This window comes from Thermobia domestica, chromosome 8 (genome assembly GCF_964235325.1).
Source record: "Thermobia domestica chromosome 8, izTheDome1.hap1.1, whole genome shotgun sequence".
Lineage (NCBI taxonomy): Eukaryota > Metazoa > Arthropoda > Insecta > Zygentoma > Lepismatidae > Thermobia > Thermobia domestica.
This window is the reverse complement of record NC_137461.1, coordinates 27,532,198-27,550,177: the sequence shown is the minus strand read 5'-3', so window position 1 is coordinate 27,550,177 and position 17,980 is coordinate 27,532,198. Positions and strand designations below refer to the sequence as shown.

The window sequence follows — 17,980 nt, the reverse complement described above, 5'->3', positions numbered from 1 at the left end:
GGGATGACATGACGTCATGCGTTCCCCAACATTTTCAGATCAATTTTAACCCCTGGTTACAACTCGATTTTGATGTTGTTTGACAATACTGTATTTTCATTGCGGATTTATCAAATCTTATTACCGTGAAGATTAGCACATACCTGACGAAATATCTAAGGGTTGCCAGGCACTTATTCATATTGATTCACTGTGAATAAGTGGTAAGTATTCTCATCTTCCAGACGAGCGGGATCTCATATAACCTCACTGATGAAAAAGAATATTAAGCTCTAAACAAACAAACACAAAACATTCTAAATTTCACGATAATTTGACATAATTACATTTCCTCTTTTAACGCAGTTCTTATTATTACCTTATTTTATATAAGTTCTATTTTTCCGTTATGTTACGCCATTAAAGAACCGGCTTTTAATATACGTAAGGAAATGTACTGATGAATTGAAAACTAGAACCACAATATGCTTACCATTTTCGAAAGTATTACACATAACTTCTTGACTCAAACTGATGTTATGATCTAAATTTCATTCATAAACATCTTTTTTGAGCTTTCATTAACTTCTAATTTTCTTTGGTGTTGTTTTAACAAAATACAGGCAATAATCAACGCATACTTTCAAATTTTCAGTTTTAATACTCTTAAACTTGGCCTAAATTTAGAAATATTCATATTTAATGTATTTTAGCAGGACAGTGTGCTTTCAAATACATAATTAAAAGTAGTGGTTGCTCCTGAGGGAAGTCACAAAGTTAAAAAATTAAAGTTTTCTTGCTTCAAAGTAAGGGGAAAAAGTAATCTTATGGACTTAGAAGATACAGGCCCGAATGGGAACACTATTGTGGGGTTCCAGGTTTCAGAAAAACATGTAAAGAAATCGCATTAAGACTATATCATCCCGGTATTCATGGAGGTGTCATATCACTTAATAGGCCTATCTTTTCATCGGAAGTTGGAAACGTAAAGAAATAAAGAAACTACTGCAGAATTAACTTTAGAAAATATTACTTTTAATACAAACTATTTACTCCCTCAAATTCTAGATAGAGGCCAACAGGCTATACGCTCCCTTGTTTATGTTCATGGATGTACATGTATTACAATATGTTATTGTGAGTATTTCATAAGCCAAGAGTAAGAGAGCCATCCAGGACCCGACTGGGAACAATCGGTCCAATCCGCTGAAGTCCGGCCCTGATTGTTGTATACGACAATTAATATAGTAGGGAAGTTTTCTTCTTTTAGTTTAAAGCAACAAAGAGTCTTTTAAAATTTTTATCCGTGTTACTTCTCTTACGTGCCCCCTCCGATTAAAAGTACATTTAAAAAAAAATAGAAAATATTTTTCTACTTTTCCTTCTCTATATATATAAAAGTTATTGCTCTGGAGGTATACACTACCAAAATTTCTCAAAAATCTCTAATTTTTAGTGCTTTGATTAGCACATCCCTGTAGGATAGGCCGGAACTCCTGCAAGTATTAATGGAGCCTATGAGACCATTGACATTGCAATACCCTCTGAAGTACTATTATTTCGTTGTGTTACATTCAAACCGATATAAAGAGATCAGAGAAAGTTCCCTTTTACCTTTTGGTTTGCTTTTAGCTTCCGCAGAGGTAGCCGTTTTATTATAAAATGGTTTTAACAAACACTTAGACGCACTGATATCAGATCCTGTTACTTCCTTTACCAAACGTTTAGCAGATTTTCGGGAAACGTTTAGCTCTTGTTATTATAAGTTCTGTAATTTCACGAATGTTGAATACCTGTAATGTCTTCCTAAATTTCTACTTCTAATTTTACTTCTAAAGCTGTCTTCTCACAAAAATATAAATAAATAAAAAATTAAAACCTAAGAATCTGTGTGTTAGTTAAAAACAAGAGATATCTATGCGTAATGTGGGTGTTGGACATAAGCTCACCGGCAAAAAGCTCACCGACAGTCTCATATTACAGGGATGGACAAAAGCTCACCGATAGCAAACATAAGCTTCCTTGAAGGACTTGTAATAAAATTCACCGAATATTGAAATTCAGGTGTTAGTTACTTCCTAAGCAGAAAATGGAGCTACTATCTTATATTAATTATCTATCAGGTATAAAAAAAAATAATAAGGACGTTGCGGAGTTGCGTTGTATTAAACGTGGGCAGACCTTGAGGAACTTGGAATAAAATGCTCTGGATATTAAAATCTAGCTTTTGACTACAATTACAAATAGGCCAAATAACTCGGTAGAAAGTAGAGCTACTAATGTCGTATAGCAGTTATCAGATATCAGAATAAAATAGGGATGTTGCAAGTTTAATGTGTGAAACATGGGCGACAGTAAGCCTAATTTTGGCCCTGGAAATTTTCGAACCAAATTTTTCTTATAAGCCTGACAAACTGCATTAAAATAATTTCATGATAAGGCATGAGTACTTACATAATAGAATTTGTTTGCTAACAGGACTGGTGATTTTTTTTTTTTTTTTTTTTTTTTTTACGAAATCATCATACTCAGATATATTTAGGCTTTGCTTCTTAGTGCTGCCGTCGTGCTTGCAGACAAACACTCAAACAAGTTTCTTTCTTATTTACTAACACTAAGCTTTTTTTTTTCATAAGTTGTTTTGATCTTAGTAAATAAGAAAGAGATTCATTTAATGAGTATTGGTCTGCAAGTGTGATGACAGCCTTAAGACTTGAACTCTGCAACACTCTTAATATTTTATTCTGATGTCTGATAACTCCTATATGACGTTAGTCATATAACCTATTTTCTATTGAGAAACTAGGCCTACTAGTAGTCAAAGCCCAGATTTAAATATCAGGAGCATTTTATTTCAAGTTTCTCAAAGTCCGCCCACGTTTAATACATTAAACCCTGCAACATTTTTATTATTTTATTTTTATATCTGACAACTGATATATAGCATTAATAGCTCTATTTTCTACTGAATTAGGCCTACTGCTAGTCAAAGTCTAGATTTTAATACCTCTTTATACCCATCATATACCCGCGAGCCCAATTAAGGCAAGTGAGCGTGAGCCCGGGTGAGCGCAAGCCTATTGGAGAGAAGTGAGCGCGAGCCCGAGTGAGTGCGAGCCCAGTTGGGAGAAGTGATCGCGAGCGCTAATGATCGCAAGTCCAGTTGAGACAAGTGAGCGCGAGCCCGGATGAGTGCAAGCCCAGTGGACAGAAGTGAGCGCGAGCCCGAGTGAGTGCGAGCCCAGTTGGGAGAAGTGATCGCGAGCGCGAGTGAGTGCGAGCCCAGTCGAGAACATGAGCGCGAGCCCGAGTGAGTGCGAGCTCAGTCGAGAGAGATGAGCGCGAGCCCGAGTGAGTGCGAGCCCAGATAAGATTAGTGAGTGCGAGCGCGAGTGAGCGCGAGCCCAGTTGGGAGAAGTGATCGCGAGCGCGAGTGAGTGCGAGCCCAGTCCAGAGAGATGAGCGCGAGCCCGAGTGAGTGCGAGCCCAGATAAGATTACTAAGTGCGAGCGCGAGTGAGTGCAAGCCCAGTTGGGAGAAGTGATCGCGAGCGCGAGTGAGTGCGAGCCCAGTCCAGAGAGATGAGCGCGAGCCCGAGTGAGTGCGAGCCCAGCTGAGACAGGTGAGCGCGAGCCCGAGCGAGCCCAGTGGAAAATGACCACCTTTGGTAAGCTGTAGTTTGCCCATCATTGCCCTAGGAAAAGACTGTTGTTATGTAATAATATCTTGAAGGGGGTGCTCAAGCATTTTAAGTGCAATTGCTTACAACTGTATTCAGAACATAGTTGAGTTCATTTACATGATCACCGTTAAGCTCATTGCAAAATGTTAAGATAGGAGATTGCATTTCCTGTAGCCAATAGCTACAAAGAGGTCACATACTAGAGAGCTCTGGTGCTTGACGTCCGTGATTCGATCACAGCTAGAGTTACCGGATTTTTCAGACAAAAAAAGTTTGCAGTAATATATGTGGTTTCACTTAGTGCTAAAATAGCGTAAATCTTATTGAGAAAACATAAGATTTGGCAACCCAATTTCCCAAGTGGATTTTTGGGTAGACTAACACCGTGTGCGTGGATTTTCTTGGGGTTCTCCGATTTCTTTCCACTTTATTTAGTTCACAATTTTCTTCATTATTGTCGTCACATTTTCCTTTAGTCCTGAAGAATAATCGTGGGACATTGAATTCCCTTAATATTTTCTTCAGAACGTTATAGTAACACTATCCATGGCAATAGTTTGGACCTAAAGATACAAGAGCATGGTTGTCCATCAACCGAATTTTCAAATTTTGACTGTGAAATCACAACATATCATATAAACATATACATAATATTTCCTCTGCTCATATCAAGATAAAATTACACGATTGAATTAATGGTTAGCTTTTTTATCTTGATGCTGAAGATGATTTCAGTTCCTGTCGGGAGAACACTTGGTTCGGATTTTACGTTAAAGTGTAGACCTAAGTTTAACAGAAGTTAGCTTCATTCAAATAAGTACTCACAATAGTCTCTGATTTCCCTTATCAGATCCTAATAAAGATACGGTCCAGCAACAAGGGCGCCCACGTTGTGGTTTCCAGGGAGGCAAGTATATGAGACATTTCAAATGTCTCAAATTTTGCTGTAACTACTCTAAAAAGTCTATTGGATTTTCAATCTTCCTCTAGAGGGGGGCGAGCGCCCCACCTTGCCCCTTCTAATGGGTGCCCTTGTCCATCGATATGTTCTTGTTACTTGTGAGTTTACATTCCGTTTACCTACTTTATTGATTTCGGTTACTTGTTGTTACTTGTCAGTGTACATTCCGTTTGCCTATTTTATTGATCTCGGTTACTTGTTACTTGTCAGTGTACATTCCGTTTATCTACTTTATTGATCCCAGTTACTTGTTACTTGTGAGTGTACATTCCATTACCTACTTTATTGATCCCGGTTACTTGTTGTTACTTGTCAGTGTACATTCCGTTTATCTACTTTATTAATACCAGTTACTTGTTACTTGTGAGTGTATATTTCATTACCTACTTTATTGATCCCAGTTACTTGTTACTTGACAGTGTACATTCCGTTTACCTATTTTATTGATCTCGGTTACTTGTTACTTGTCGGCGTGCATTCCGTTTTTTTACCTACTTTATTGATCCCAGGTACTTGTTATTTCTCAGTGTATATTCCGTTTACCTATACATATTCACAAGACATTTAAATACCATTATATAAATTGAATGTATTTTGTAAATGCAGGGAACAAATATTTGAAGGCAGTCGAAATGTTTGAAAGTGGAATAAGCAAAGCGAAAGAACTGAAGGAATCTTTGAAGAGCCATGTTGAAGAGTTCAGTGAGGTGGCAGCTATCAAAGGCAGACAGTGGATCGAAAAGGGCCAACGACTGTTTACACCAGAAGCTACTCAAAGGAACCAAACCACAGAAGAAGCAGCCTTGAAGGAGAATACGGACGACAAACTGAAGACAGAGACTGAAAAAAAGTCGTCTGAATCTGTGGAAGGTGAAGGTGATAAAGAACCTAACTGGCTCAAAATAATAGAGGAACAGTTTCAACCTTAGCAGATGGAAGGTAGGTATTAATTACTTCTATTAAATTTTAAGAAATTAAATTTACATTCAAAACATACAGAGCTATTGTAAATAGTCTACCCGATGTCTTCACAATGACATGCGATTTATGTTAAATGTTTTTTTAAAATATACGTGTTATGTTTCACGTCAAAGATGCTCATTATAAGTGTCTTTGGTACTTCGGCACACATCAATACGAGAGCTTAATTCTTGCCACATTCTTTCCAACACCTCAAAGTCAATAAGTGCAGCTGCTTCTTGAATGCCTCCACGAAGTTCAGGTAATTTTTTAGGTCACAAGTGGCTGATGCACTTGGTTTATATCGTAACTCTACAAAAAAAAGTCGCACGGGATGATGTCTGGTGAATAGGGGGAACAAGGAAGCAGAGCTAGATCCTCATGAGTAGCTTGCTCTATATATTGATTTGATAATCTTCTGTTGAGTTCCCTCCTGGTATCCAGCTGTTAATGTGGGATGCCTTGTCCTGCTGGAAATTAAAATTTTCCTTGTCTTCTTCCAGGTGCAGGAAAAGCCATGTTTGTAGCATGTGAAGGCAGGAAAGTCCATTTAAAGTGTTCTTGAAAAAAAAAAAAAATAGGGTCTTACAGTTTCTTTTTACAGGTGAGTACACAAAACATATTCACCGTGGAGGAGTTCGCAAATATGTTCTACATGACCATGGTGATTATAGAAAGCTCAGATCTTCACATTTTGTTTACCTTTCCCGAATGGTGCAAGGTAGCCACATTACTAAACACAATTAACTGAATGAAACTATCTCTTCCCATAACATTTTGTATCGCAAGGCAGAATTCAAGACTTTCAGCTTTGTCAGTAGCTTTAAGCACCTGCGATAATTTCGACCGGTATATGGGTGAAATTTCAAGTGTTTCCGCAGAATCTTCCACATTGATCTCTGTTTCAAGTTCAATTGATTACTTATATAAATCGTTGATTTTTGTGGGCTTCTGGCGAAAGTTACACGCACACAATAACTGTTTCTTTATCAACTCCCGTCGGTCCTGATGATTTCCTCCTGGAAGTACTCCCACTCTCTTTCAATTATATGTACCACTTCCGAGTTGAGCACCCGCTTGGTGGATCTAACCCGAACTTCGTCATGAAGTTTCGTTGAACACTAAATGCAGATTGTTTTACATGAAATTCGAGAACAAAATGCTCTGCTGTCTTTGTTTCCTGCTATCTTGATTTACTGTCGCCCTAGAGACGGAATGCAAAACTAAACATCAACTTTGCCAACTACTAAAACTTTTTGAGTTTTTCTTTCGTTTAACATAAGTTGCATTTCTTTATGAATAAATAAACATGGGTTGTTAAAATTTGAAGATAGTTTACAATAGCCCTGCATATTGGTAGAAGTGTAGCAAACAATAATCTGACTTACTTGAAATGCCGATTCCTGAAACGTTCTTGCACTTCTAAGTTTCGGCACTCCTCTGGTACCTTGTTCACAGGGAATATTAAAGAAGCACAAGAAATAAAATATTAAGGAAAATAGACGGGAATGAATTCACCGGGGAAAAGCAGTGGGGATTGTGAACTGCTATGCTTACTCTTCAAGTAATGGTGCGGTAAGCTAAAATCACGAAATCTCCTTCAAGCGGGCATTTTCAATGCATATAGGCCTATTTATACTCTTGTTTCAGTCTTCAAATCGATTTAAACTTAAAAATTAAATTTGAAAAGAAATGAGTTCGGTTTCACAGTGTTAAACTACGGTAGACTTCCAAACTTTGCGAATTCAATAGTCAAACCTGAAGCAGTACATCTATAACTATAGGTTGGAATATATTAATAAGATCAAAAATAGAACCTCAGTGGCGGATCTGGAAGGTAAAAACTAGGGGCGCCAGCCAGAACCCAGACTATGATAGGTATATCATGAGTTTACTTTAAACTTTCAAAAATATATAAATAATAGGTTAAATTATTTTTGTCACTCAAAAAACTGGTCCTGGCCCTGGCCTGGATCCGCCACTGTAGAACCTCTTTCTCGGACGCTGAAACCATATCAAAAAGCTATAACTCGCTATACCTTGCACTTTTTGTTCCATTGCAATAAAGACTGAGACGAGAAATCGTTAATTTGAACCTATTCCAGATTGAATAGATGGTTAAGGGAAAAGATTGAGCTTACACTTGGAAAAGTGAATTAATTCGACAAAAACTACATCTCGATATCTTTTACCATTTTTGCTTTACGAAAATCACTGTTGGAATCGGAAGTAACAGTAAATTTAAACCAGTTCCAGCTTTCGTAGAGTCTTGCAGGTTGTGAGTATGTGACCCAGAATCGTTTACAGAGAACGGCTTCCGCTATCTTAATATACGTACCATTTCTGTTCTCTGTGATACAGGTTGAAACTGGAATAGGTTAATTTAAACCACTTACGGTTTGAATACATGGTTCACGGAAAAGACTGAATCTATGGTTGGGACGCTGAATCAATTGAAAAAAAAAAAAAAAAAAACTACATTTCTATATCTCTTACAGTTTCTGCTTTATGAAAATCAGAACTGAAACCGGAACTAGTAATAAATTTCAATCACTTTTGGGTTTGGTAGAGTATTGTTGGTTCTGACTATATGTTCTTTTGAGACTCTGAATCGATTGCAGCAAATCGCTTTGCCGCGTGGCGATAAATATTGAAACTGGAAGTGTCTAATTTGAACAGCTTCCGGTTTGAATAGGTGGTAAGTAATGTGCACGGCTTGGAAAAATCTTGGTTGCAAGTACTAGCCAGCCAAAAAATCTACTAGCCAGACCATTTTACAGTCACAGTGTTTATACAAATAAAAAAATCACTTTGCGACACAGTGCAAACATATCAATACATTTTTTATTTTGTTTATTGGCATGTCTCTTACAAAAAATAGTGACATCTCCTAATTATTCTTGAATTTCTTGTGGATATGTCCAGCTGTATGGTGGATTTTAATCGCCGAATGTAAAAAAGGCGAGCAGGCGAGTGGATTTTTCAAGCGCTGGTAATCTGAAAGATGAAACCCATTCTAGGGACAATAAAGCGATTGCAGAAAAACAGATCTCGATATCTCTTAACGTTCTTGCTTTGTGAAAATCAGTATTGAAAACAGAAGTAATACTAAATTTGAACCACTTCCGGTTTTCGTAAAGTGTTCGAGAAAGTTATGGTGTGTTGCCTTAATACGTTGAGTTATTTGCCAAAAAAAAATAAATAAATAAAATAAAATAAAATAAAAATAAATAAATAAAAATAAAAATAAAAAATAAAAAGCTTCTCTCTATCTCCACCTCCGCGTTTTCGTTCTACGGCGGTAAACGTTAAAACCAGAAATGACTAATTTGAACCACTTCCGGTTTGAATAGAGAGATAAGGGCGGAGACTGAACTTATTGTTGGGACGCTGAATAGATTGGAAAAACTGTCCCAGTAGGAATTTACGGTATATGGTTCGAATCACATGATAAGCTGCAACTCCATGTCTCTACCTTGATTCTGAAAATGGAACATTAAACTCAAAGAATCAATCAAAGGGTATACTAAACAATCCTAATTTTTAAAAACAATATCCTTTGTATTATTATTATTTTTTTATAAGTAATCGAACTGAATGCGTGACAAATGTCAATAGTGTTAATAATTTTACAAACCGAGGAAATACACTTTATCAGTACGTAGATATTGATGGGTAATTGTTTTTGGTATGTTACAGTAAGTTATAATGCAGGATAGTAAGATACAGGTCAGCCTATTATAGGTATTTTATGTTGATATACCAGAAAGAATATTCGCAGGAAGGGTTTCTACTACCTTCTCATCACTTCTAAGGCTTTTAAAGGTAACAATTAATTTAATAATAACAAAGAATACGACAATTTTAAATGTATATAGAGCAGATAATCTTATGCAACAGAATTTTTTATTATATTACATTACAAGGGGGTGATCAGAAAGTAAGGTTACAAATCCAACAGCGAAACTTGAATATATTATTTCATACAACTAATACAGCCAACAGATAGTACATACATTAGGTTATTTTTCGACATAGTCTCAGTATCGGTTGAGACACTTGTCGCGTCCTGGGATAAGTTTGAAGATTCCCTCCTGATAAAAATTCTGTATTTGCGTGTTCAGCCACGTTGTCACGAAGTGTTTTCACATCTTCGTCTGAAGCGAAGCGAAGACATCCTAAGTGCTTCCGTACGACATTTCCAATTCTTCCATACACCATAACGTCATCCTCCTATTCTCCTGAATTAGCTCCTCCACGCGAGCTCTATTCAAATCTGTTGATGCCGTGCCGGGCCCGCCACTACGCTCATCGTCGGTGACGTTTTCTTGACCACCAGCAAACTTTCGATACCATTCTGCGACATGCTCATGAGACATTATAGTCTCTCCGCAAACCTCTACCAGCTGCTGGTGAATTTCAGCCACGGTTACACGTTTCGCTCACAGAAATCGAATAATTCGGCGGACTTCTTCGCGAGACCAGTTTTCCAAACGAGTCACCATTTGTGTTTACCTACAACTAGCGCCGTATGGTGGCGGGTGGCTGAAACTGCACAGTTGCCAACTCCATGTATTAAAATTACTGCATACTTCTCACTTCTCTATAATAGACGAAACTCCAGAAATACCGGCCTCGTAAGCTTGGTTTCTGATCCTTTCTCGTACATAGATTAACTTATTTGTCAAATTAAATGTAAATTAGGCATATAAATGGACCCGTTTTCTCCGTTCAGATTTTCTGTTTATATGCCACATATGTCCAAAACGGAACGATTGGCCTTGTGTTTATATACTCCAGTTATCTCTAAAATGTTTAGGAAAGCTGCAAATCTATGTTCAGCGACACAAATAAAAAAAAACAAAAAAACAAAAAGAATCATTCTCAAAGCTATCCAAGTTTGTGATTGCATGTTGTTTAACTTATTTGACAAATGAAACACAAATGAGGCTTCTAAGCCACATATGACCTCTAGTGCCAGAGGTTGTGCTTATTTACAACAGTAATCAAGGAACGATCGATTATGTTTATATGCCACACACTCTTTAAAGGGTTATAATTATTTCTATAGTGCTGCCAAAATGTCTTGAGCCGCGGCAAAAATGTGAACTAAAGTTAACACCCGCTACACACCCACTCATTGAGCCAATAAGGGTTCAGCTGTTGCTTAGCGAAAGGGAGTGGAATTCCTTCAGCCGATAGCAGCGCTTGGAATGGAAGACTAGGTGTCAAGTCATGCGGGTATATCTATAAGACCTCTGATTTAAAAAAGTAATTTGAGTGTATGTTTTTATCAATTGCAGTATCAGATTTCTGACCTTGAAAAGGACCAGGAACGAGCCCAAAGAATAGCAAACATGTTGTAGATGCTTTAATGCTTACTTTCTAAAATTTATATATTTGTTCTTTAAATAATTTACCAAGTTCACTAGAGTGGAAACTAGGGTAAACCCGGGCATGGAGTTCCTTTGACGACCCTTTAACATCCAATGCCATGCTTTTAATCTTTTCTGGTTACAGCACAAAACTTCAAATTACGGTATTTAACTATGAAAAAAACACAAGATTACAAATTATTGTTATTTTCTTTTAATTTGTTTATCTTTTCAGGAAGAGCAGAGACTTCGAAGCACTACAGAGTAAGGAAGCTTTTATTATTGTGATATTATTTGTAAATAATATGTGTTTTCTGTGCAGAAGTACTATGTTCATTGTTAACGAATAATAAATTTTTTAATGAATCAAATCCGTAAACTTTCTTTTCTTCTTCTTCTTCTTCTTCTTATTGAACGTAAGTAGTATTTAAAAATTATAAACAAGACTAGCCTTTGGCTAGCTGGGGACTCCGCCCAGTGTTGCCACACTTGGTACAATTATACCAAATTCAGCCCTTTTTGTCATTCATCCGCCCGTTGGTACCACGCTGACATTTTCAGCCCCTTTTGTGAAAAAGTTGATACAATTCTAACCAATTCAGCACCATTTAACAAATACTTGTCACATTTTCAAAAGTGTCAGTAAAATTTTTCCTACATCTCACGTTACTCATACTGTGTGTTGGAATCTTAAAAAATGCTGTTGAACATTCATTTCTGTGACGTTACACCGCATAACACTACGAACTTTGTGTAGAAAATTCGTAATTCCAACTATACCGGAAAACAAATGACGCTAGATGAGTGCATCCTTACCGCGCATGAAGGAGACAAGAAAGAAACAGTGTGGTAGAAATTTTAGTCGTCCTATTTGGATGTTTTTAAAAATTAATTTAAAAAACTGTCTTGTTTTAAACTCTTGGAAAAGGAGGGGGGTGTTATAGAACTTTACCTCTGTTACTTTCATGTTATAGAGCCATGTATTACACTCAGGGGTAAAAGTGGATCTGAAAAAGTAGGGGAATGCATGATGTCACGCCGTTCCGCATGCCTATCTTTGCCCATTGTAATTTTTTAGAAGTGGGGGACGCCACAGATATTTTCTGAAAGGGGGGAGACGCCGTCCGCCCGCGTTCCCCGAAACTTTTACCCCCGATGGTATAAAATAATGAATTCGGCCCTTTTTGTTTCAATTTGGTACTACTTTTCAGCCCACTCCACAACTAGGAATTTGGCAACACTGACTCCGCCCCCAGACCCTCAAGTATGCTCGGCCTACGGCCTTCCATTCCTTATCTATCGGCCTTTGCATCAACAGTGAATTTCGTGAACTTGCTCTTCATATTTCCTGAATTTGCCCATCCGGGGACTTCGCCCCCACACACTCTCTGCTCGGCCTACGATTTCGCACCTCTTGAACCCATAATTCTATCGTTTCTTTTCCTATTTCAACTATCTAAAAGATAAGATTTTGTATCCCAAGGAAATGTCCATTTAAATAGCATGGAAATTTCTTCATTCCCCTTAGACCCTAAAAAATTAAAAAATATTCACTTTTGGCAATTTTCCTGTTGGTTAGTCCTGAAAGGCTATAATCATGCCAAATTTCATCATTCTAATCCTACCGGAAGTGCCTAAACATTTTGGGGTATAGAAGACGTCCCATATAAGTAACATGGGAAAGATTTTTCAGTTCCCTATAAAACCCCTCTGAAGTTGGATTTTTTTATTTTTACTGATTTACTTAAGTAGTGCTAACGAAAACATACAAACATACCGAATTTCAACTTTTTATTCCAATTCTAACTACCTAAAACATGAGATTATAAGTCCAAGAAAAGGACCATTTAAATAACATGCTGAAATTCTTCATCCCTCTTTAGACCCCCTAAAAATTAAAAATATTCACTTTTGGTAATTTTCCTGTGGGTTAGTTCCGGAAAGCTACAATCATGCCAAATTTAATCATTGTAGCCCTACAGGAAGTGCTCAATAATTTATGTCAGCTCATGTAGTTTTATATATAGTTAAGATTAAGATGTACAGGTTGCCCCACAGAAATTGATCCAAGACTTTCCTATAAAATTGCTACAACACTGTTTTGCTGGTGCATAGGCAAACCCAACTTACGCCCTCCAGTGAGTCTGGTTTTCAATTCCTCTCGCTCTTTATACCTCATCTAAACCAGTTTTCGTCAACTCATCGCTGCTGTGACGTAATACGCTCCTTTCATTCAGACAGAAATTCGCCTATTCACCTGTATAGATATTTGAATCAAGCGTTATAATGAGTTCAACAGATTAATATGTTTGCTAAATGTAAAGTGATTTTTGTCACGTTTGGGAAACAGTCTCAAAGAAAGTAAGTTTGTTCTCAAAAAGACAGTAATGTCTGGAGTATAAACTCAAAATATGGAAGCTGTAAAGATGTCTTCTCTATGGTTTCAATCCAATGATCTAGTTTTAAATAATTCCAAAACAGAAATATTCTATTTCTATCTGAACAATCTTACCTACAACTTAAATAGCTCCGAATCAGTTAAGCTATTAGGAATACGTTTGGACGCCAAACTAAATTGGATAGCACACACACAAGAACTATGTAAAAAGCTTACTAGGGTTCTGTATTTGTTGAGGAAGCTTAGAAGAAGTGTGGGACATGAACTAATGATAACATCATACTACGCTTTCTTTCATACCCACTTACTATATGGGAATTTATTGTGGGGTAACTTTACTGGAGCTCATTCTATTTTCAAATGGCAAAAGAGAGCGGTTAGGTGTATTGAAGGTTTACCAGACACAGTATCCTGTAGGGAACTGTTTAAAAAATATCGAATCATGACTGTACCATCTATATACGTTTACAACTGTTTAATGTTTGTAAAAGAGAACCCTGATTTGTTTACTGTACGTGGAAATATACATGAATATAATACTAGGTCTAAGTTTAGCATTGACACTCCACATGTTAGATTATGTAAGACACAACAAAGTTACAAATATAATGGTATAAAATTATTTAATTTGCTCCCTCAAACTACGCATGCAATGAATTTGACAGATTTCAGAAGATATATTAAAAATATGCTTATAGACCACTGCCTATATAGTTTGAAAGAGTTTGAGGAGTGCATGATGATTAACTCCTAGCATAAGTTAGTGTAATAGTAATATGTATATTATATTACTGAATATTGTAATATTCATTGTTATTGTCACTATTATTATTATTATTATATTTATTTCTTGTATATTATCTTCTATTATTATATGTATTAATTTTATTCCTGACGAAATCTATTACAACATGCAGTTGTTCAATGATTAATAAAGTATTCTATTCTATTCTATTCTATTCTATTCAAGAAGTAATGTAAGTAATTACTTTCAGTCACTAAATGTAACTGTTCAATCAAAGTTTGTGGCGGACGACATGGCGAGAGAGAGAGAGAGGAGATATTCAAATGTGAAGGCAGAGAGGAATACATTCACATATTCATTCAAATGTGAAGGCAGAGAGGAATACATTCACATATTCATTCAAATGTGAAGGCAGAGAGGAATACATTCACATATTCATTCAAATGTGAAGGCAGAGAGGAATACATTCACATATCCATTCAAATGTCAAGGCAGAGAGAAATACATTCACATATTCATTCAAATGTGAAGGCAGAGAGGAATACATTCACATATTCATTCAAATGTGAAGGCAGAGAGGAATACATTCACATATTCAAGGTTAAAATTAGAGAGACAAATGATCGAACAATATTAATATGGGCGTCACATCTTTCATTCACGTGACTCCCCAGTCTGCTTTACGAAAATCAGGATGCATCAGCTGGGAATCGTGTCTGGGACCACGCAGACGCTATTCCAACGTTCTAATCATTATACTGCAATGTCTATCTGTTTCTATGTATTGGATATGAGAAATGGAGTGCCACAGTTAAATTCAACGTTATCCGTGAAGATGTTAACATATTGATTTAATTAACGAACTCAACCAAGAGAACAGGCCTAGATGTCTATTACGGAAAACTGAAGTAAAAAAAAAAAAAAAAAAAAAAAATCGTTTCTGTTCAATAGTTTTCCTGCGAAGCAGGGGTGCCCACAAGGGGGGGGCTATGACGCAAAGTGCGTCATTGAAATATTTGAGGGGGTTAAAAATCTGTATAAATATGTTTGAGGGAGTGTAAAAATTAATCGAAAAGATTTTTTTTTCATGGAGGAACACCTACGGGTAGACAATTGCGGGGGGGTGCGTCAAGGGCATAAGGGGGGGGCACCACTGCTGCGAAGTAAGGCCGTAGCCTAGTAGCATATATTGTAATCACGCTCGACCTTAGCCATAGGAGCTAAATACATGGTTCTGATTGGTTGGAGTTATTCGTTTCTCACCACGTAGGATACATATAGCAGAAATGAAACACCAGAGGCTGTCGGTCCTCGTAGCCGAGCAATACAAGCGAACAGGCTGGCAATGAAACTTGCTTTACGCATGGGTTCAAACCAGTGGCGTAACTAGTTTTACTGCACCCTGGATCGATCGATCATCGATTTATTTATACTCGCCCCCCTGTCGCACTCGCATTTCACCTGCTGTGTTAAGGAAACTCAAGTTTTTAGTTTATCTTTTTCCTAAGTTATCACTACATACATATTATGAATTATGTTTATAGGAAATTAAATTTAAAATGGTTTACTGTACTTAATCCAATTTAATAAAACATAACGATAATAATAAAAAAGATGGTAATAAAAACTGAGCTTTTTTATGGTAATCTTGGATTCTCTCGTGTTGAACAACATTTCTTTCCTCAATGCCGCCTCCAAAAGGGCGGAGATAAATACGTATTATGAAGCACTGCTGTCCACATTTTTAGTTAGCGAACCAAATATCGAAAAGTGTTTCAACTTTATTTTTCAGACTTGCGTCCCCCCCTCAAAAATTCCTGGATCCGCCCCCGGTATCGGCTGTTGCCAATTAACTGCTAATAATCATAGCGTACCTTTTGAAATATTTTCCTTGCATATGGAACAGTTTTCAGTATCCTTTTTTTTTTCGCTCTTGCACCCTTTTACTGTGCGCCCTGGAGCTAGGAATGCACACGAGACAAGATTTGAGGCTGTCTCGTCTCAAAAATGTGCTGTAAAAGTGATGTCTCGACTCGAAAAACGTATATTTTTTTTATTGGAAGAGCTGTGTCTCGACTCGAATTTTCTCAGGAAAATTCTGTCTCGACTCGACTTGTGCGCATCCCTACCTGGAGCAACTGCTCCACTTGCTCCATTGTAGTTACGCCACTGTTTCAAACTCGCTCCAAGGAAAGTTTTTAAAATAATTTTCGCAACACTTTTATCAATAAAATAAGATAACAAAAGTACCCATTTGCCGTTGTACGTAATATATAATGAATAAATTGTACTTTTTCCATCATTTACCTATTGATTTCTGATAGCCCTTTTACATACGTTATGAAACATAGCTGAGCGAGCGTCAGAGAGCGAGGGGGGTTAGAAGCCCCGCCGGGCTCGTTTTATTCCATCTTTGCCCTCATGATAATACCACGTGACATTACGTCACACTCGGGTGGTTCATCTTCGATTAAATCTAACCTCAACTGTTTCCTTTTGTGACCAACTTAAAAACAGTGTGCTAGGGTAGCGCGTGAAAAAATATATGCAGTCTAGTACTAACACAACAACTTTACAAGGACCATTAGCGTGAGCCTAATAAGGAAAGGATTAGTAAGAAACAGAGGCAATAATGGCTGTCGTAAGGCATCTGGTAAAAAAAATAATAAAAGAAAGAAACAGGTGACAATCTTAAGTTAGATTCCGTGATATACATACAGATTTAAATATCGAAAATCGATATTGATAAAATCGAACCTTGATCGATAGTTCGAAATATCGTAAACCAATGAAATATCGAACATGAACATATCGATTTTGGATTTGATTTTAGTTTAGCGTATCTTTCAGCAGTAGGGCTGTATAAGGCGTGGGCATACAGCTTAACGTGGAAATAGAGGGACTTGAGCTCTCACCGGGAATCGAAACAGCTCCAAATTCGTGTATGGTATCCACATAGCCACGAATGAATATATTGAAGTTTGATCGATAGATCGAAATATAGGAAAACATTGAACTATTGAATATTGGAAAATATCGATACATCGAAAAATATATTGAAATATCTCAGATCAAAATATCGAAAATTTCGATTGGTCAATCGCTATAGTATAGAAATGTCACATCAATAATCTTCAGGGTTAGAATGTAGAACAATCATGATTATTAGCCAGGACTATTAGCAATTCACCTTCACCAGTTCAGTGGGAGTAGATTATTTACCATGACCTTCAAAAACCTGACGTGAGAAAGCATGTAATTGGTTGTTCAATGTCACTATTTCTGCTTTATTAACACTATTATAGTCGCAATTATTTGAATACAGAAGTTTTCAAGGATGCTGAAATAGGTGTTAAGTGTAAAATCTTGTTCTGACAGAGAATTTGAAAAGAGAATGAACTTCCGTGTGCATTGTCAAAGATAAAAAGCAACCTCTGAATTGCCCACTCTTCTGCAGATCTGATATAATCTAATCGTTTCGCAACGCATCTGCTAGGTATACATGTATTTAGTATCTTGAAGGATACATGAAATATTGGCCACGTGTAATTGTAATACTCTGTTGTTAACAGATAGTATTTGGAAGTGTGAGAGTAAAAATGTGCGTTTCCGGTACTTAACATTTGTCAGCATTTTCCTGTCTTCACATGATAGATATTTTGAGTGACAAGGGCGAGATTAAAGGAAATCATTTATAGACCAATGTCCATCAAATGATGTGTGATTTTTTTTTTTTATCGTAATAGGTCCTCAAACACAAAAGGGATTAAGAGGGAGAGAGAGAGAGAAAAAAAAGTGCTAATGCTTTCTTTTCAGATTGTTTTTTAAAGTGACAAAATCAACAACTTCAAAATTTATATAAATACAACGAACATAGATT

At 36.9% G+C, this 17,980-nt stretch overlaps 1 protein-coding gene across 2 annotated transcripts in view; it reads left to right on the top strand.

Annotated features, from left to right (window-relative positions):
- The window catches only part of LOC145692803 (uncharacterized), a 30,410-nt gene extending 19,082 nt beyond the window's left edge, over positions 1-11,328 (top strand). For both annotated transcript variants that reach the window (XM_081768290.1, XM_081768289.1), the window contains exons 3-4: positions 5,229-5,561; positions 11,193-11,328. In XM_081768290.1, coding sequence (XP_081624416.1) covers positions 5,229-5,551 — 323 coding nt within the window. In that variant the 3' untranslated portion in view covers positions 5,552-5,561; positions 11,193-11,328. The remainder of the gene's footprint in view (positions 1-5,228; positions 5,562-11,192) is intronic.
- The last annotated feature ends 6,652 nt before the right edge of the window (positions 11,329-17,980 follow it).